Genomic DNA, 20872 nt, shown 5'->3' with positions numbered 1-20872 from the left:
GATGTGAAAAACTGTGTTCACCCACAAAGGTTTTCAGATATTTGCCATCTGAAGGTCATTTATTCAGCCTCATCACTTGCAGAGACTTCTCTGGATTCTCTGATGCTTTAATAATAACAAAAGACAGAGGCATGTCATTGTTAGGCTGTGAAACTATTTTTCCACACACGTCATTTACACAGCACTGAAACTCCAACTGATGGAGAAAAGGAAAGATTCTCCTCTGTGAGATGTATCCTTGCATTTTATTTTTTTTAAACACGTTACTGTCATCAGATTTAAATATTTAAATATGAGCACTGAATGCTTTGTAATATATAGAGTCGGGGGTTAGATGCTTTGGTAGTCAGTGATAATAACTGGAAAATAAATAAAGTAAAAATACCACAAAGTAGAAACTTACATTTGAATATAGTGAAAGGACCATAAAGAAAAAGACTATTATTCAGTATTACAGCATGGATGTGTACCAGCATGCTGCAGTTGGTAAAACTATTTTTAATAACTGTATACACTGCCTGAAAAATACAACAGCTGATAGACTGATGTTTATAAAAGTTAGTAATAGCAAAAACATTCAAACAAAAAAACCTTTGAAGAGTGAGATAAATGTAAACCTTATAAAGCAAACCTTAAAAGAGCATGCAATAGATTCATTCACGGAGACTTTCTGAACCACCAAATATCTATGTGCTGCACCAAGGACAATATGTTTTAATAAACAGCACAATAACCTCACTATCTACAGATTCACAAATATGTGTCAATTAGCTGTGACCTCGCAGTCAAATGAGAGCCACCGAAATATGAACAACCTCCAGCTCCGACACTAATCGCTGCAATGACTGATTCAGTTCACACGCTCTTGTTGCTTAGTGGATACATCACTGTCGAGGATAAGAGAGAGGATTTCACTGTGCTCTGCGACTCTCTTCTTCATTGTTAACCTCGGCCTGATCCGGTGATCACAAGAGGCCTGTCGCTGCTCAGCCACTTTGCACCAAAATGGCCTATCAATCAGAACGCAGACTCATGCTGTCCGCCGCCGTCACAGCCTGTCACGTCAGTATTTTGGGATGAATTATTTCCACCACTGACTTATTAGGCAACATGATAATTTTACCTGTCCTTCATTGGACGAGACGGATTAGGTTAACGAGGTTACGGCTCATTAGCCAGGGGCAAAAATGAAAGCCAATGAGATTAGAATTGAGTGCAAAGGAAAAGTGATCTACCCTTCTCTTGAAAGGAGAGAGGGCTACAGACTGTAATAGCATCACTGTGGTCACAATGGAGTCCCACTTCTTGGTGCTTGAGCTGAAAAGGCTAGACTGGACCGCCCTTAATTACTATGAATTTATTGATTAGTTTAAGAGCACCGGGTAAAGTATCTGAGACTGTAGTGAAAATGTTTTGTTTTGCAAGTTTAAATTATGTGAAGGCACCAAAACATTTCAGGCTGCTATTTACAGAAGTATTTGCATTAGCGCATGTTCAAGAATGAAGTTACTTCAAGCTGACTTCATTTATTAAAAGAACAAAAGACTCAACAAATTATTTACAAACTCCACACAACAGTGAGAAAAGTTCTTTCTTATGCTCTGATTAAACTTTATATAAACATTGTCTGCCTTTTTTACATCTGCAAGTACGAACCACGACGCAAACTACAATTAGCTTGACTAGCTTGTTACCTTGTTGTTAGCTCGTTGACTAGCTTACCTCGTTTGCTTGTTTAAAAAAAGTGTAACAAAGGAAAAGTAGGCTGTCAAGTTGTGCATAAGTGAAATCTTTTTAAAGATTTCAGTTAACTATTTTTCTGTATCCTACTTAATGTTGCTTGCTAGTATATGCTATTAGCAGCACAGTCAGAATTTAAATTAAACATGTTTTCCACAACATGCCAACCACCACTCATGCAGTTTGTTTTAATTGTTTTGACATTATCTTAAGTTGCATCAAAATAAATAGTTGAAATCAAGAAATGTAAGCACAGTGTTGAACTCGAGGCTAAAAAAGTGAAATACTAAAGCCTGAACATGCAGCAAGGAAGCACTCTGCAGAAATCTGGACCTAGCAACTCTTTCTGGGCAAAGCTACATACATTTACACAAACCACATAAAAAGGATATCCAGTTTATGTCCAGCAGTCGTGCATAGTTCATAATCCTTAAAAATAAAGCAATCAGTGAATCCTTGAGGGGTAATAACTGCAGTGAGTGATTTTTCTTTCCTACAAAAACTTTCACATATCATTTTTGGAAACATTTTTAACATTTGGTAAAATTGCTCATTTGAAATCCGACGGAAAATTAGAATGGAGGAGTGATATGATGTGCATGTCTGCATATAAAACATAACGTTCAGAAAAAACCACTGTGAACTGGACGAGACTGCCCAGCATTCATAGCTGTAACTACCGGTAGCTCTAAGGTTACCAAAGTCTGGACCTCAGTAATTAAAAGTAAGTAAATACTGTATGTTGTTATAAATCATGACGTGAGATGGCTTTTATGCATGACTCAGTGAAATGATAACTGGTTGTTGTAAGTATAAGGAGTGAATCAGAGACACAGGAGAGTCAGGGCCGGTAGCCTTCTCCTTTGTGCCATTTTAATTATTTATTTATTTTTAATTTCATGGTTTTATATTGTTTATAAAACAATTGTCTCTTTTACAGAGGTCTGTAAAAGAGACAAGCTGTATAAAATCAAGTCCTCCGTGTTTAAAATTTATGGTTTTGATTGTATTGCAACTCTAGGACCTTCTAGCACAGGTGCTAACCCTAAAATATTAAACATTACAAGAAAAACAAAATGTGGACCTCTCTAATTTCTAAAGCCTGGTTACACCCATGGCCACACTGTGAATGGTTTTCCTCCTTTCTAGCCAACCAGTGGGACTAAACTAAACTAGTTATTTGCTCCAGCTTCATGTGATTTTCCAATAAATAAGTGCTGTCAGTCTTGTCATCTAAAGAAACTATCAAACCTAACATGTTTGGTCCAGACTTACTTTTCAGTCTGACATAAACTAACACTTCAAAATGTGAAACCTCTCATTGACCTGGGTCCAGACCAAACAACCAAAGTCTTGGAGGGACTTTAGTCCAGATCCAACTGAAACTTGGTTTTTACACTACTACACCAGCGGTCTCCAACCTTTTTTGCGCCACGGACCGGTTTATGCCCGACAATATTTTCACGGACCGGCCTTTAAGGTGTCGCGGATAAATACAACAAAATAAAACTAGTACTGGTACCGAAAAAAGAAGATTTATTCATAACACATGTGAAAAGACCCAGGAAAACCGAGTTAACGATAAAAACGATAACAAAATAACGCTGAAAACCGATAAAAACCCTGAAAACCATACATTTCACACCTGAGCCTCAACTCTCGCGGACCGGTACCAAACGACTCACAGACCGGGACCGGTACCAAACGACTCACGGACCGGGACCGGTACCGGTCTGAGGCACAGCTCACAGGTGTTTATGGCTGAGTGAGAGAATGCCATCATATAAAGAGGAAGGACTGGCGCTCTATGATAACCCCACAGATGGAGGTTGTCCCACCCTTGACCCCAAATGAACCAATTAATATTCATGTTGTTGCACTGCGCATTTGCACATTAGACTAGTTTTAACAGTGAAGCTGCAAAAATCTACTACTTCTTGTTAATTTAATAAATATTTATTTGGTTTATTGTATCCATAACACGAACCAATATGGAATCTGTTCAGTATTTTCAGAAATTAAGCTTTTTTGGTTATGGTATTTTAGGACACAGTCACCACACTTTCTGAAGCTTTTTCAATTAAATTTGAAGGTCATTTTTATATCCAGGTGACCAATTAAAATTCCATTCATTTAGATTAAAAACTATGTGCTGATTGAAGGCTAACTGGTGCCATCAGGCACATGCCCATCATCAGAACAGTCAGTGTGAAGTACAGAGAGCGCACAACCCATGTAGGTAGAGACAGCAGGATGAAGGTACGTTGCTTTAAGTTCTTCACTGCACTGCGGTGTGAAAGCAAAGCTAGCTGGAACAAAACTTTGATAGCACTTTCTATTAAAGCTTAGTAATAAAGTGGTAATAGTAGGGTAAAAAGGCAGAAACAAGAATGATATAATTAATAATAATTTGGTAATTTCTAAGTTATTACGACTCAATTACAAAGTAATAATCAGTTAATAGCCACAGTTATGGGCCCTTATTATCTCATTACATAATGTTAGTGGAATATTACTGTAACCACTGTTGCTACCATGATATTACTTTAATATCAACTGGTCTTACTTTGTAATTGAGGTGTAATAACTTTTACCGCATTATTACACTCTTGTTTCTGCCTTGTTACCCTGCTATTACCACATTATTACATGATTGTATGTGCCTTGTTACCACGCTATTACCACATTATTACCAAGCTGTAATAGAAAGGGCTACCGAAATTTTGCAACGCAATTTTATAATGTTTTTTTCCACTGCAACCCACCTCGCTATTGGACAGCTGATACCATGGCTGTTTCCCATAGGTGAAGATCTCCCAGAGGACCACGCCAAAGCTCCAGATGTCGCTCTCCGTCGTGAACTTCCTGTACATGATGCTCTCAGGGGGCATCCAGCGGATTGGGAGCATTGTACGTCCACCCACCTGAAGATAAAGAACCGAATACTAAGTGAACTTTAATTATGGAAACCTTAATTAGCTTTGTTGATGAGATTAAATCTTAAATAGATTTTCCTTTCCACTCATCTTGAGCTGCTTATTACAAGCTGGGAGACCAGCTTGAAATCAAAAATAGGCAGACTGTTTAAAAATTATTACAGTAGTTTCATGCAAAATAAAAAAAGGAAAAGAGATTAACCGCCACAAAAATAATATTAGACAGTCTCTTAGGTTGTACTTTTTATTGCATTTATGAGATCTCAACATGCTGTTAATGAGTAAAACCCTTTCACTGGCACGTGAAAACAGGAATGAACCTTTCTCACTTCTGAAAAAAAAAAACCCTGCTGTAACAGATTTGAGCGATTTTCAAATTCTCAAATCCCACCAAGGGGAAGCAACATGAAAAAGTCCAGTGCTATTATTCAGCCGGTTTGACTGTAGTTTTTAAAAGTACACACTCCACAGTCTCTCAAAGGTTATGCTGCGATTTACAGATCCAAAATGCACGACATACTCTGCTCCTGCAGTTTAAATCGCTTCAGGAGAAGACAAAGCACATGTGCTTCTTATCTTAGTGTATTTTTCAGAATATGTATTATGTAGCTTAATCATAATAACCCATTAGTCATTTTTAACAGAATTACAGTTGATTAGGGCATGGTTTTTCTTCTTAGACAACATCATGTTTTCACCCTCACACAAGAAAAATTGAAATATCTCTTCTTACGAGACTAGAGAAGTTCAATATTAGTATTTGATCTATAATACTTCAAAGTACAAATCCAAAACACTGAGTTCAATAAGAGAAGGAGTGGGCCTATTATACCTATTCATTCTCCTCTCTGAGTTTCAGACAGTTTTTTCTACTCCCGGTTTGTTATGATGCAGCAGAGAGCAGGTGTTCCAAATAGCGGTCATCTCATGAAAAAAGCTCTGGCCGTGAACACAGAAGCCCGAATTACCTGTTCCTGCTCAAATATTTGATTTGGGTGAAGCAGCCAAGCGAGCTCAAACAGTTGCTTTCAGGTAGTGGACGAACTGGTATAAGATAAAAAATGATTATTTTGAACTCTGAATTGTGTTAAGCTGCTTTAACAGACCCAAGGATAAATGTATGAAGATGAAAATGAGGGTAATAAAAGTCAAATAAAACAGTACAGCTGTGTTTACACATGCACTGCAGCCCTCACTTTTCAGAGAAACACAAGACAGAAAGGAAACAATCTTTAACCTGCAGCCTCACTTGTCTGCGTGATGTCAGATTGGGAATTCACAGCTTGTGAGTGGTTGCACTGTGTGTTACATGTGATAAAGGAACAGCGCACCTTGATTTGTTTCAAATACATTCACACAGCAGCAGGATAACAGCAGTCTTCAGTTGGGTTTTTAAAAATATACCTAACTATTATTTTTATTGTTTCATATACTGAATTAGAGCTTTTCACACTCACATATTTCACAAGATTATAGTCAAATACTCAGAGTGACAACAAGGGTTTTGCATCTTTAAACTTTTGGCTGGAAGAATATAAGAATATCTTTTGGCTGTATATAAATGATGGCCATGATGGCGCCCGTTGTTTCAAGTCAAGTCCTGTTTCTAACAGTTCAAGCTGAACATTTGCTCATCACCATCGAAGCTTTTGTAAATCACTCTTGATGAGTTGATTGCTAGCGCTACCATCGTTTATTGTCATTTTTCACTTTAATGGTGACCATCATCTACAAAATTAATATCCTTATATTCATTAATGGCTGAAAATAGCAACATAATAAATAAAGATATCAGGAAAATGTTCACTGAGGCCACAACGTGAGAAATAGTTTCACTTTCTCACAGACTTCTTTACAGTTTAACTTCTCTCAAATCTGCTGGCCATTAAAGAATGTAGCATTAATGAACTTCCACACTGGAACTTCCAGTTCTTGCTAACCAGTTAACAGAACTACAGTCTAACACATGCAGGTTTGTGGGGGTATGTACGAGGGAAAAAAGACCCCCAAAAACACAGATGAATTATGTATCATGTAAAATGTATCAAATGAAATCTCTGGGATTCTAAAGAAGTGGAAATCTGGTTTCACTTGTGGAACCAGAATATTATTTGCATGATGTGTCCTCCTGTTGCGACCCAGACTGCAACAAAGAGGGATTAGCCTGGAAACCAACAATGGAGTAATTGCAGTTTGATTGCATGTATTCATGATACGGTTTACATACTTCAAACTTCCTGTTGTTGAAACGTATTAGATCGGCGTCAAACAGTGTTGTTTGCAGTAAACTGAAATAGCTGAAATCTTGCTTTTAATGACAAATACGTCAGAGCAGATAAAACAGAAACAAATGGCAAGGTAGTAGTGAAGTAAAGGAGTAATATTTCTGTCTTGTTTAAATTTACAGTCCCATTAAGAATAACAGTCAAGTATTCCTTTTATGTTTCAGCTGTTTACCCGATAGTAATCTGTGCTGTAGATGTCTCTGGACATGCCGAAGTCTCCGATTTTGACCACCAGACCCTCTCCAACCAGACAGTTGCGAGTTGCCAGGTCACGGTGAACGAAGTGCAGCGATGCGAGGTAGACCATGCCTGAGGCAATCTGAGCAGCGATGTGCAGCATCTGAGGGAGAGTGAGTTCACCCAGCGGGGGCATCTTGGACTCGTCCAGGATGTGAGCGTCAGGGCCGTGAGCTCTACAGGGGGCACAAAAAGGACACACAGGACACCACATCTGTTGGTCTGAATTTATTTTAATATTTTAGCTTCATCAAAATGTAGGAAGATCGCAAGGTGAAAGTAAAAATACCACAGTTTCAAAATCTACTCAAAAGAATTAGAGGCACAGTGTACCTAATGCATCCAAAGCAAATGTTTTGGTGTGTGTTACACTGATTTATGTGGCATTATTAGACCGTTGATACAGATGCACAAGTGTATAAGCAGCAGTTTATTGTAGCTGGATGAGATAGAGGTGGATTCAGCTTCTTAGTACACAAATAATTAAGTTCTAAGATATTGGGGGTGGGTTTGAGTGCTTTTCAAAACAGTCACAGAATGAGGCTGAGCAGTCGTGAGACGATTAATGCCATCGGTTCCAAGGAAACACAAAGTTCTGCATTCACTGTGTGGACTTTTCTCTTACTTATATAAAAGATTCTGAGAAGTTTAGAGAGGAAAAGAGTGCACATCTGAAAAGCACTACTCTTTGCAGAAGGTCACACGGAAATAGGTTGGGGGCACTGATATAATCTTTAACAATGTGCTGCACAGTTTTAAAAGTGTCTTTAATGTCAAATCTGAATCTGAAAAGTAATTACTGCTGTCAAAGTAGAGGGGAAAAGTAGAGACAATTTAGTAAAAAGAGTATGAAGTGGATTTACACAACTTGGGTATTTTCAAATAAAGAGTGTATTTCGTTATTTTCCAGACTAAGAGAACAACAGAAAAAAAGTCATATTTTTAAAAAACAAAACTGACTAAAGTTGTCAAGCAGCACAGGCACAGGATGACCCAACTTGTTTGAAGGTTGTCTAGTCTTCAAAAGACTTTATATTGAAGTAAGCAGGATAATAATATTTACATGAAGTGAAAAGGTACATTATTGATACCTTCAGACAAATTTATTCTCTGCATTTGATCTGTTTCAGCAGTAAGTCTGTGCTTTACTGTCACGTAAAGAGCGACTTCAGGTGTCATGCTGCAAATGAGACACCCTAATGAGACTCCTCTTTGTTTATAGTGTACAATACTGTAAGTCATTTCTGCTCATTAACTATTTGATGACCTATTTTCCTTTTCTCTTGAAATGAATACTTTATTAAATGCACTTTTTCTGCATTAGATGGGAACTTCTGACCACTGTGGACCGTAAACTGAATGAACTCGACATGCTGTGATATTCTTCTCTGTTGCTGGTGGCTGTGCAGGTTATCAAACACTTGAATGAGCAATTCAGGCTTTTGTATTTTTTTGCTGTAACTATGGCACCAACCTTGGGTGACCTGAAGGACGATGACCTCAGCACGTAATCTGCAGATTGAACATTTGTGACATATACGAGCTCTCTAGAACTCCCCAGACATGGTGAGCACGACCACACCATAATAAAGCCATTTAACAGTGATGCTTAATCAAAAACACAAGGCTTATAATACGCCTACAATTGATTTGCAATAATGCAATTCAGAGATGCAGAGTGCATTAACTCTTCATGGTTTTCGTGGACCATAAACACCCACTCTCACGTCCAACTCCTGCCTAAATGAGCAAATCACAGCTGATGTGTCTCCATCCATCCTAATATCTCTCCTCTCCACTTTGTCCCCTCCTTACAAAGGAAGTTGTCTATACAATCACTATTAGTTTAAAAGGCAGGTGGCAGGGTGGGAAAGCAGCTGCATTGTGGGGTCTCTCGGACATCTCACCCATGCTGTCTGCTGAAAATGCGATTTCCATCCCTTCGTGAACATATATCTCGGGAAAAGTCTGTTCGCGCGCCTCTCTGTGTGTTTTCATTTCCAATCTGCCTCCTGTGGAGGACACCTGGCAGACAGCATCAGCGCCGTCTGCTCTAATCGTAGCGTCAGATGGTTGCCCAGGTGCCAAGTGAGCGCTATTCAGCACTGACCCTTCTCCTCCAGCTCCCCCCAGAGGTTTGCAAAGGTTTTTTAAATGATTGAAAAACAGATTTTGAAGCTCTTCTGTCACCATGTTATGCAACAATTCAAGTGTTATCATTTGTTATCATTACCTAATTTGCCACATAACCCCTTCTCCAGATAAAAAAATCAGTTCATTGCACAGTTCAAGGAATCTTCTCTATTTCTATCCAAGTGCTAAAACACTTGGATAGTTGAAATTCACTCTCATTTAAGATTATTGATGCGAGGACTTCTTATAAATAATAAAAACTGACCCATGCCTTGACATGTTGTGAGTTATCCAGGAGATTCAGCTTTTACATTTCTCTCTCTTTGTCTCTCCTTCAGTGTCTTCGGTTACTTTTCTTGTGATGGTATGAATGTTTGGCTTGAGTTCTTGTATGTCTGTGTTTTTCACTCATCTGTGAGTCACTCTTTGCCTCCCTGGGTAATAATTTGCATCTCTTTATCCATACTGTAAATTTACAATGCTGTTTTTACTGGTGGGTTGCTATCACTTGTAAGGCACCAGTGGCTCACCTAAGGGCCCTGGGAATGGTTTATATACACAGTGTTTTATGTATAGTATGCAATTTTAATCAGAAAACATTTCTTCTTCTACAACACGCACAATCCCCCACCCGTCACGTACACAGTAACAATTATTTTCTTGTCAGCAGTCACTCAAATGAATTATGTGGCTCTCAGTTGTTTTTACATCACATTTGATAAAAACCACAGTGTTTTTTCACATTATTGTTCGAGCTGGTAAAAATCGAACCATGCAGCAACATCTGTGCGTGAAGAAATGAAGGCACCGCCAGAGCGGCAGAGAAACTGCAGTTCCTCTGATGGACACTTGTCATGTCCTCATGTGACATTGGTGCTTTTCAGGGCATTTTAAATGCAATGATCACACATAAGTTTGCTCACTTTGTGGTTAATTCTATTAACAGACCATCCATGAAGTCTTTGCTCTTGTTTTGGTGAGTTAAACTCGAGTACTGTATTTTCTGTGTTACGTAGAATTAATTAGGCAGGTATCCTTGTTCAAATAAGTCATACTATTTTTTTTCTTTTGCTGATAAAGCTGAAATCTTTGCTACATTCCTCTTTTATGCAGACATTTTTGGATCCAATACCAAGCTGCACATGCAGGATTTGAATGGAAAAGGCAAACAGGCTAAAAGTACTGAGCTAATTTAGTCAGTTTCCTGCCACTGAGGTAAACAGAAACCAAATTACAAGGAACCTGACTAGACAGGAGTGTATTATTGCTTTCAGTTCTTTTGGTCGGTCTGCATTTTCTGTAAAGGCTGTGAAACACTGTACGCATCAACATCAGAGAGCAGAATACAAATTTCAAACATCAGTTTTATCAGCATTGATTTGGTTTGATTCTCCTGTTTCCACCTTGCTTTCCTTTTGTATGAGTTTTCTGTTATGTTTTTTTCTTCTTTCTAACTTTTATTTGTTTCTATAATGTTGATGTAATATATTGTTTTGTTTTTAGGTTGCTTTTAAGATCTAGTTGGGGACTACAGATGAAAACTAGCCCATGGCTAACTCTGGTGCATTTACAGAAATGCTTATTGATGAGTTTTGTCCATAAATGTAAATAAATAAATAAATAAAACACCAATCTTTATCTAGCAAACCAGTGGAGGCGTTTTCTGCGGTACGCATCTAAACAATAATGTGGCTAAAATGTTATTTCAGGACTACAAAATTAGGCCATCCCCTTATTCACCCCATCCTCCCCTCCCAGGTCTCCCTGCTGGATGTGTGGACATATTTAGCTTCACAAACCTCTCAAACAACATTTACATGTGTGACTAAGGAGATGCACACCAGCTTACAAGTCTCTAGCTTCCTCCTCACAGTGCCAACTGTTAACTGCGTGAATGACATACAGGTGAAGGTTTTAGCTTGCTGACAAAGAAAATTATGACAAAGAATACAAAGCACCTTTTATATCTAATGAAATGAAAACAAGACTACAATACATCTACCTGGCATGGAAATTAACAGACTAAAATGCTTTTGGTGTAATATCTGGTTCTTGTTGTTTGTCAGCTGCTTTGGTTCGAGTGTTTTAATATGTGAATAAAGTTTGGTCAGTTTTTCTTAGAGCAGATGGGTCCAGTGTTGGTGAGTTTCAACACTGGAATGAAATGAATTTCTTCCTGTTTCAAATTCAGCAAACTGGTCCATACATTTACCGACACATTAGGTTCACAGAATCGTAAGAGGAAGGGAATGGAAGAGAAATTATGATGTAAAATAATTAATAGATGATGTTAAAGGTGAGCTGGTAATTCATGTGAAATGCTTGACTTGAAAAGAAACACACGCCAAATTTCAGAGAGATTTAAAACCACCCTGGCTATTTCTGGGTCTCCAAATCATCTAAACACCGTTCAAACAGGACCTCGGAAACCTTACAGTGTGGAGAGAGAGGAAACGCAGCCGCCTCAAAAATATCAAATATAATAGTCTGTGAAGTCGAGCACAAACACTTCCACGGCTGTCCTCATGACTCCTTGTGGCATTTCTACTTAAACACACAAAATCCACCGATACGCCGAGTGACCGGCGGAACCGCACATGCTGCACTGAGGTCAGCTGAGTGGGTTTAACTTTTAAACACACATCAAGTTTGAGTGATAAAAGCAGTGCAGCTCACAGATGGCAGCTTTTAAAGAGCTGCAGTCATTTATCTGTGTGAGCGAGTCCCATTTTCAACATCTGAAGCACATCTAAAAGCAGTATATGATCATTTAACAAATTACATATTATGATGTTGTTGTAAACAGATTCAAGTGTTGGTACTTGTGTAAGTGGAGGTTGGCGCACAAAAAGATAACGTATGACAACACTGTAAAACAGTTACATGATGTAAAATACGTCTAACTGCTAACAAAGACTCTACATTAAATTAATAAACAGGTTTAAATAGCTTTTAACTACATTTATAAAGTTCTATCTTATCTTATCTTATCTTATAGTTTAAAAAATGTGAAATGTTTGCAGAGCGCTTATAAACCAGGTGGTTCTGACCTGCAGGGGCTTAATGGATATAACCAGCAGGGGGGAAGTGAGGGCTGAGACAATGGGAAACACAGTTTTTAATTCTTTGGTCTTAAAAAGCAGGTAATGAAAAATGAAAAACACCTGAGGTCCAGACTCAAATATTTAAAACTAGGATATTCAGTACTAGAGATGGACCGATCCGATATTACGTATCGGTATCGGTCTGATACTGACATAATTACTGGATCGGATATCGGAGAGAAATTAAAAATTTAATCCGATCCATTAAATATCAAAAAAGCACCTCACAAAACTTGCAACAGGGCGTAACTCTCCTCATAACCGTAGCATGTCGGAGCCGTGTGCTCACCTGATCAGCTGTGTGTATTTGTAGCCTTGCTACCAAACCGGCATTTCATCTCCGAGAAAGTTATCCCAGAGAGAAGTAAAGCAAGTGTGTAAGTTCATCTCTGAATGTTTATAAAGCATTCCCACGTTAAGCTTAACAACCGATATATGGAGCGACTGCCTCTCTCTCCCTCCCTCTGCTGCTGCTACTTCAATCATGAAACTGATCAATGATCAGCTGATCGGCTTTTCTGTCGCGAGTCCGTGTCTCTTCTTTGTTTTTGGCCCACTTTGCACCAGAAAGAGGAAACCAGCGGCTGAACAACAGCACCACGTTTAAGCTTGATAAGCTGTTGTTAGAATTTATTTAATATTACTTTCTACACCAGGATCTTTTTCTACGTAGCTGACGGCTGGTAACTGTGCAGGGGCGGATCTAGCAAAGTTTAGCCTGGGGGGCCGATAGGGCATGAACAGGGAAAAGAGGGCACAAAGACATGCATTTCTTTCTTATTCTCATTTAAAATGTCTCGCTTTTAATAAATAATTATCTGAATCTTACACCCAAAGTTTTAATCTTATGTAAAATGTATAGAAGTCCATTACTGTATATAGTAACTATTAAGTTTAATATACCTAGTAATATCTAGTAAGCTATAGTACTTTTTCCTTTGGGAAGGTACCATCTGTGCATTCTGCAGTTCTGTTGAAGAAAGATGTTGAATCTATTTAATTATTCTTGAAAAATTATTTATTTCTGTGCATTTTTTTTCACACTGCATCAAATTAAAGTTGATCACGTCAATTAAGCATCGAGGGAGTTTGCAACCCTATTAGTTAGGTTGCTTAATATTTCTGCTAAGTACTCTTTAAAATACCAGAATAGGGAGGATGGTGTAGGTTTAAGTTTATTAAATTGATCAGTTTTGCTGAACTATGAATTATTTTGGGTGCAGTGTATTTTTTACATACAGGTATAACAGAATAGCTTTAGTGTTGTTGTTTATTTAAACTTTAGTATGAACGTATACAAAATGCAGCAAGATATTAAAAAACAGTTTTATTGATTAAAAAACACTATATGGGATTCATATCGGTATCGGCAGATATCCAAATTTATGATATCGGTATCGAACATAAAAAAGTGGTATCGTGCCATCTCTATTCAGTACATTAACAAATGTTCTTCAGAACATTTTAACTTTTCCCAACCCCCTGAGCCACAGGGCTGAGGTTTTCCCAACCACAGGGCCACAGGGCGACCGTGGCTCAGGGGGTTGGGAATCGCATCTGTAACCGGAAGGTCGCCGGTTCGATCCCTGGGCTCTCTGTCCTGGTCGTTGTGTCCTTGGGCAAGACACTTCACCTACCGCCTACTGGTGGTAGGTGAAGGGCCGATGGCGCGATATGGCAGCCTCGCTTCTGTCAGTCTGCCCCAGGGCAGCTGTGGCTACAACTGTAGCTGCCTCCACCAGTGTGTGAATGAATAGTGGCATTGTAAAGCGCTTTGGGTGCCTAGAAAAGCGCTATATAAATCCAATCCATTATTATTATTTTCCACATTTTTTATATCCTGAAAATTATAAAGTTCATTTCTTTCTTCTGAGTCTCCACATGACCATAACAGGCAGCGCCAGGTGAAAGTCGGTGTTACTACTTTGGACTCAAACACAGCATTTAGAGAAATATTCAGACGTTTTGTTATGATACTCAAAACTGAGTGTGGTGCATCCTGCTTCTATCAGTGTTCCTACTTGCACAACTTTACTCCACCTGTGCTTGACTGAATTTAATGGGCATAATTAGGAAAAGAACAGATGCTGTAAGGTTTCAAACTGCAGCCCCCAAAAAACAGGATATTCCTTAAGTGATTCTCAAATGGAGGAAGTTTGGAGGACGTTTCTCTTTTTGGAGATGGAATGAGCCAGAGTGCAGTACTCCTCTACTCCCCGCTTTATGGTAGAGATGGCCATACGGAAGCCCTTCCTCACTAAAAGACAATTGACAGTCTGCTGGGAGTTTCCTAAAAGGCACCTAAAAGACTTCCAGACCACAAAAAACAAGTCCTCCGGTCTGATCAAACAAAGACTGAACCACTTGGCCACATTTCCCATCAGCACATGCGGAGGAAGCCAAAAGCTGAGCTCAATAACACTATCCCTATAGTCAAACAGTGAAAGCAGCTTAACAGTGTTTCTGTCTGCAACAAGACCAGGATAATATAAGTATTCATACCTATTCAGCCCACACAAGATAAAGGTAAAGATGGAAAAACAGAGAGTAATCTCGAATGAAAACTCTCAGGCTGAGGGGAAGATTTACATTTCCCCAAAGCAGTCAGAAAAACACAGAAGTAGTTTTGTGTGCCGGAAGCATCTCTGCTCAAAAACTCACTGAGCTGCCTGGCAAAGCTTGGACAATTCTCCCAAAAAGGAAAGCAGGAACCTCCAAAACGTTGTGCCAAATTTGTAGAATTGTTCAAAGAAGGCTTCAGTTTTTACCGCATGTTGGGAGGGTCTCGATATATGTGAAGGCCTGAAAATAAAAAACTAGTCCCAGTGAAACCGTTGGGACAGTGATGACCTCTGCCTGCTAATGTTTCTGGGTGTTTTGGCTTTATGATGTGCAGCATCAGCACAGTGCAGACAGTGTGTACACATAAAGTCTTTCCTTATCTGGAGAGACAATGTGAGAGAGCTTACGAAACTCTGGGGGAGTAGAGTTTTCTTTGATATCAAGTGAAATTAGTAAAAAAACTAATAAATGTATCAATATTTCATACTATTCACCTCAATGATTCTTACACAAGGGCAAATCTGATCTCCTGATGAATTCAATGACAAACTGCTTTATCCAAGTACTAATGGGAGGGTATGAGTACTCTCTTAGTCTTTTATGAAGTTTAGATGAAATAATTGTAAAAGCTGAATCAAGCATCAAATGAGTCTGAAACATAGCAACATGTGAAAAAACCTACAAACCTTCCAAATGCAGTAAATCAGCCGAACAAATCAGCAAACATTCACATGTCACAGCCAGAAACAGTTTTTCTTTTAGCACTTGCTCTTTAAAAATACTTCAGCTTGTAAATGGCAGCAATTAATCAAGGATAAAACATTTACTTAATCAAATAATTGATTAATCAGCTATTCATCTTAGCTTTAGTGATGACTGAATCATATTTATCTGCTTCCGTTTGTGTTGCTGCTGTAACACTGTCACACTTTGATGGCTCGCTGAGACACTTTCTTACTGAGATTTTCGGGGCTTCTGACGAGTCTGCTGTGAAAAAAGGCAATGAGGTGTTTGTAATAACTTCTTTTGTTGCCGCCTCTGCTGCCTTTCATCCAGTACTTTTTCTGAGCCACACAGACGAGGAACATATTCAAAGGCTAATATTTGTTGGGAAAATCTACAACACACTTTATGATCACAGAAAGGATCAGCATTTTGTTCAGCAGGCATGGTCTGATGTGGAGTTTGTACTGTTACATACCGAAGAAAGCGGTTCAGGTCTCCGTGCCTCATGTATTCAAACACCATGGCCAGCGGCTCTCCGTCGGTACAGACGCCGTAGAACCGCACAATGTGCTGGTGTTGGAGCACCGTCAGCAGCTCCGCCTCCCGCTGGAAGTCCTGCCGGGTGGACTCATTTGCGTCCTTCAGAGTCTGTGAATACGTGCAGATTGTACTTTTCCAATAACACTAGAAGCTATATTGTAGTAAATTGACCAGGCACTCAGCTGCAGCTCTGGTCCTTATTTACTGCTTTTTTGGGGGGTCAAAAATGAACAACACTGTATTCAAATTCAGTCTTCTTTACTGTGATGTTACAGCTGCCTCCTTATCACACAGCTAAGGAAATAATATTAGTTACTTACTTATGTGACAAACAACTGAATGTATTCATTTGCTATGACATAATAATGAGGCTTTACTTAAATGTAATTATTATTGTTTTTATTTTTGTTTGTAAATTATTTTATAAAGACAATATGACAATACAACAACACTCTCTCGCTCTTTCCCCCCTCTCTCTCTACACATATATATGTAGAGAGAGAGAGAGAGAATATGAAGACTTAATATTTTGAAAATTTGTGAAACTGTCGTGTGATATAATTTTGGCACCATATCTCTGAAGGAAAAATGTGAAAAAAAGATGAGGATGTTCAGTCTGTCTGGCATTATAAAAATGCATTTTTAGATTTAATTTTTAACTTATTGAACTGTAATAAATATCTGAATAATACTTCTGCACATAAAGAAAAATAAGTAAATGTCGGGTTGAGAGAGTAAAACGTTAACTCATTATTTAAAATGACCCCTTTATGGTTTTCCTCATTTTTTGGTCAAACATATCAGACTTGAGGCAGTTTTTTCTGTTCTTGGCTCTGTGTGATGTCATGAGTGGATCCCTCAGACCAGCAGCTCCGGCTGTGAGCAGAGCAGCTGATCTGATATTTTGTTTGCAAGGAGCAAAAAACAAAGAAAGTAAAGTTAATGTTCCCAGACATATGTTAGTTTTGCTATTCTTGTTGGCTAAAGTCGTCTCTGCTTCTGTCATTCTGACACCTGCCACAGCCTGTCAGGGACTGCGTTTGAGCTTTTAGACAGGGGTAAAGAAAAGCATTAAAAAAGAATAAATAAATAAAAAGCAGAGTGTTGGATTTATAGCAAAACACACAAATACAAATGACTTTGAACTGTGACAGTTAGTGTCACAGTTCAAAGCTAGTGCAGGTGAAAAATAAAAATGTAAATTTTTCCTTTTAAAATTTCAAAAGTTCCAAAATCAACAGACAGTGTGGAGCATAAAAGGAGACTGTGTGGTTCATACATTTTAAAAACAGTTTCATTCTTTGTCTGGGCCTTGACTTTCCCTCCTCAGCTCATTGACGATGTGTTATAAAAGCATACGTCTGATTAATGGGATGATAAATCTGAGCTGAGCCATATAATCGCGTTTTTTAATCCGCTGCGGTTTGCATTAACCTGTTGTAACATGAGCCGCGTAGTACATCAGCTGACTGTTCTTAAACAAAAACAACTCTCTGAAACCGCAGGATGTAATTTCAGCATGTGAGTATTAACTGTAAGTGCCCTGTAGCGTCATGTTTGTTAGTGCTGAGAGCCTTAATGAGGACTTTAGGGTTTTTGTTTTTTTTAACATAGCGTAGGATAAAAAGCAGACTGACTCTCAGATATTGTCCTAAAGTCTCAAACTGCAAACCAGTGATATGAGAACAGTGAATTTTACCGTTTGCATAGAAAAAAAAAGGAACTTGATGTTTCGCTCAATTGTATTAAATAAGCTAGTCATGTGTAAAAGCACCAGGATGAGGTTTAAAAGCCAAATGCTGCAGTAATAATCTTTTTTGTGCGTTGTAGTTTTGTCAATCACTTCAACATGCTCTGCTCTGCTGCTCAGACCTCATGCTAACTGCTGACATTTTCACTACCGATGCCAATGAACAAAGCCGGATTAATGGTTAAATTACCTTTTAAAAACGGCGGAGAGGATTTTTTTTTTTTTTTGGCAGCTACTCACCTTGATGGCTACGAGCATCTTGTCGTTGTCGGGGCTGAGGTTTGCACACTCTGCCAGGTAGACTTTGCCAAACGCTCCTTCCCCCAGCTCCCACTTCAAAACAATATCCTGCCTTTTAATATGCTGGACACCTGAGATCATAAAAACACAAATGACTTAAAAGAATTCTGGGGAAAGATTATCCACCTCAAGCATATCATACAATATTTTCATAAATCCTCCTTTTTTGAGAGACAGGATGAAATTTAAATGCAATTTGTAATAATCCGAAATCCTGAAAACTTTCACAAAGACATTTTAAGTCTGAGTAAACCACAAAGCCCTTTGTTAGTCTCAACATTGTCTGACACCAAATAATCCAGCATAATCACCAGGAAAATTAAGGCTCGCTGGTGCAGCCGATGGAAGGCAGTGAAATAAATGTAGAAGGGTGAGAGTGGCAGAAACTGAAAGCAAAACAAAGTAGAGAGCATGCACTCGAAAGAGAAGTGACACTGAGTTAGATTTATTTCAGAATCTGCACAATTCTGTCAGGTGTGTTAAAATGAAAAGTGGTCCGTGTCTTTGGGTTGGTAGTGGAGGGACTCCATTAAACTATAATGCAGATAGTGTGACGTATCCACCAGCTGGTTTTTACCAAGCCTGGTCTTAACTTCAAAGTTGGCCTTTGTTAAGACTGGTCTTTAAATTGGACTTCACATAAGCCCCTCGAACAAATTTAAGCCCGGTCTGAACTACAGCCAGTCTTAGCAATGTACAATCACGTCAATGCAAAATACACATGGTGTGATTTTGGAATTTCATTTTCAAAACTGCATAAATGCACAAACAACACAAACAACTCGCCTCCTCAGACGTACACATATTTGAGATCATTGACAGAATGCAGTGGCTGCTGTCCAGACATTAAAGGGTTAAGCTTAAAGGCGAAACTGCTGTAGCTACTCATGTCGTACGTTACTGCCTTTAAGTACAAGACGTGTTTAGAGCCAAACGGTATCCAGAGAATTGTAGGTCAGGCTAAGCAATCAAACAAAAGTGGTTATCAACTCAATAGGTCAACCCAGAGTTTCCCAACATGTGAGTTCACATGAAAGGGTTGGTGTTGGAAGCATCGCACCAGTGTGACTGATGGACTGGAAGCAGAGCAGCAGATTTTAAAAAGAAAGATAAAACTATGATATTAAAAATAAACAAAGAAGAGTCATGGTGATCTTTAAGGGTCTAAAAGTAAGAATAATTACATAATTTCCTTAAGGAATGAATAAATAAAAACAGATTTAAATTTTTTTAGATATGTAATATCTATTGAACATAACCTGCTCTGGACTAAGTTATATTCAGGCCTATATATATATATATATATATATATATATATATGAGCGAGACAGATAAATATGAAGGCATGCCGGCTCGGACGTCGCCCGGATCAACAAGGTCCGCGTCAGGTGTTGAGGAACCAGGGCACCCTGACGAAAAGTGGGCTACTGGAACAAGAAGGCATTGGTGGGCAAGAGACAAAAACAGGGCATTGTTGGAATGCTACTACGCAAGTAACCCTGGCGGAAGGGGCTACATGAATAGGATGAGGGACCTATGGATTCTTCGATACCCAACATCCACAATGACGGCGAAACAACTAGTAGCTCAGTGTTCCAACATTCGAAAGAAGGGACTGCTCTCACAGCTAGAGATTGACGAGGTACAACACAAATGCTACGGCAAGGAGGAGTCAGGACGCCAGGTCAGGGGGGAGATATCATCACCCGAGATTGGGTACATAGCCCCAAGTGCGATAGGAGAAGGATCGTTGAGTGCGAGAGGAACTGACCTGAAAAATAGGATCATGGCCAAGCTTGAAACCTGGATCCCCCGTAGCCGGTTACCAAGATTACGTGAAGTACCCTCAGAAGGTCTGCTAGATGATGTTAATGCAGCACTACGGGCAATACCTACAACCACGATTACCGACACTAACAAGCTCATCTACAATACGGCAACAGTGATCAGTGAGATGCTTGGCTACAAGTTGAACAGCGACAAGGGGCAGTACCCTCCATGGAGAAGGAGGCTAGAGGGCAAGATCAAAGTAGCACGGAGGGAGGTTAGCCAACTAACGGAGTTGCAGAAAGGTGCGACAAATAAGGTGCCTAAGAAATACAGCAAGCTGTCCATACCTGAGGCCTTGGAAACTGCCAAGCAAAGACTCACAGCCTTGGCCAGCCGCTTGAGGAGGTACACCAGAGAGATAGAAGGCAGGAGAATAAACCAGCTGTTCTCCACAGAACCAGCAAAGGTGTACTCTCAGTGGCAAGGGAACAATAAGAGAACAGCACCACCAAGGCTGGAGACGGAGCAATACTGGAAGAGCATATGGGAGAAGGATGCAACCCATAACGGCAATGCTCAGTGGCTAGAGGATCTGAGGGCAGACCACAGCGACCTCCCTGAACAGGGTCCAGTAACCATCACAGTGGCAGATATCCAAGAAAGGGTCTCCAGTATGAAGAGTTGGACAGCACCAGGGCCCGACATGGTTCACGCCTACTGGCTGAAGAAGCTGACTGCACTCCACGAGCGTCTGGCAGCACAAATGAACCAGCTGCTAGTTAACGAGAG

General features: G+C 39.3%; 1 protein-coding gene across 6 annotated transcripts in view; it reads right to left on the bottom strand.

Annotated features, from left to right (window-relative positions):
• Window positions 1-20872, bottom strand: part of ntrk1 (neurotrophic tyrosine kinase, receptor, type 1) — an 82684-nt gene that overhangs the window by 2978 nt on the left and 58834 nt on the right. For all 6 annotated transcript variants that reach the window (XM_082551907.1, XM_082551908.1, XM_082551909.1 and 3 more), the window contains 4 exons: window positions 18254-18384; window positions 16199-16371; window positions 7134-7374; window positions 4506-4664 (listed from right to left, as the gene is read on the bottom strand). In XM_082551907.1, coding sequence (XP_082408033.1) covers window positions 4506-4664; window positions 7134-7374; window positions 16199-16371; window positions 18254-18384 — 704 coding nt within the window. The remainder of the gene's footprint in view (window positions 1-4505; window positions 4665-7133; window positions 7375-16198; window positions 16372-18253; window positions 18385-20872) is intronic.

The sequence above is a fragment of the Aulonocara stuartgranti genome (genome assembly GCF_965226115.1).
Source record: "Aulonocara stuartgranti genome assembly, chromosome: 11".
In the NCBI taxonomy this organism is placed as follows: Eukaryota; Metazoa; Chordata; class Actinopteri; order Cichliformes; family Cichlidae; genus Aulonocara; species Aulonocara stuartgranti.
The sequence above is the reverse complement of the archived record's forward strand: the minus strand, read 5'-3'. Positions and strand labels throughout refer to the sequence as shown.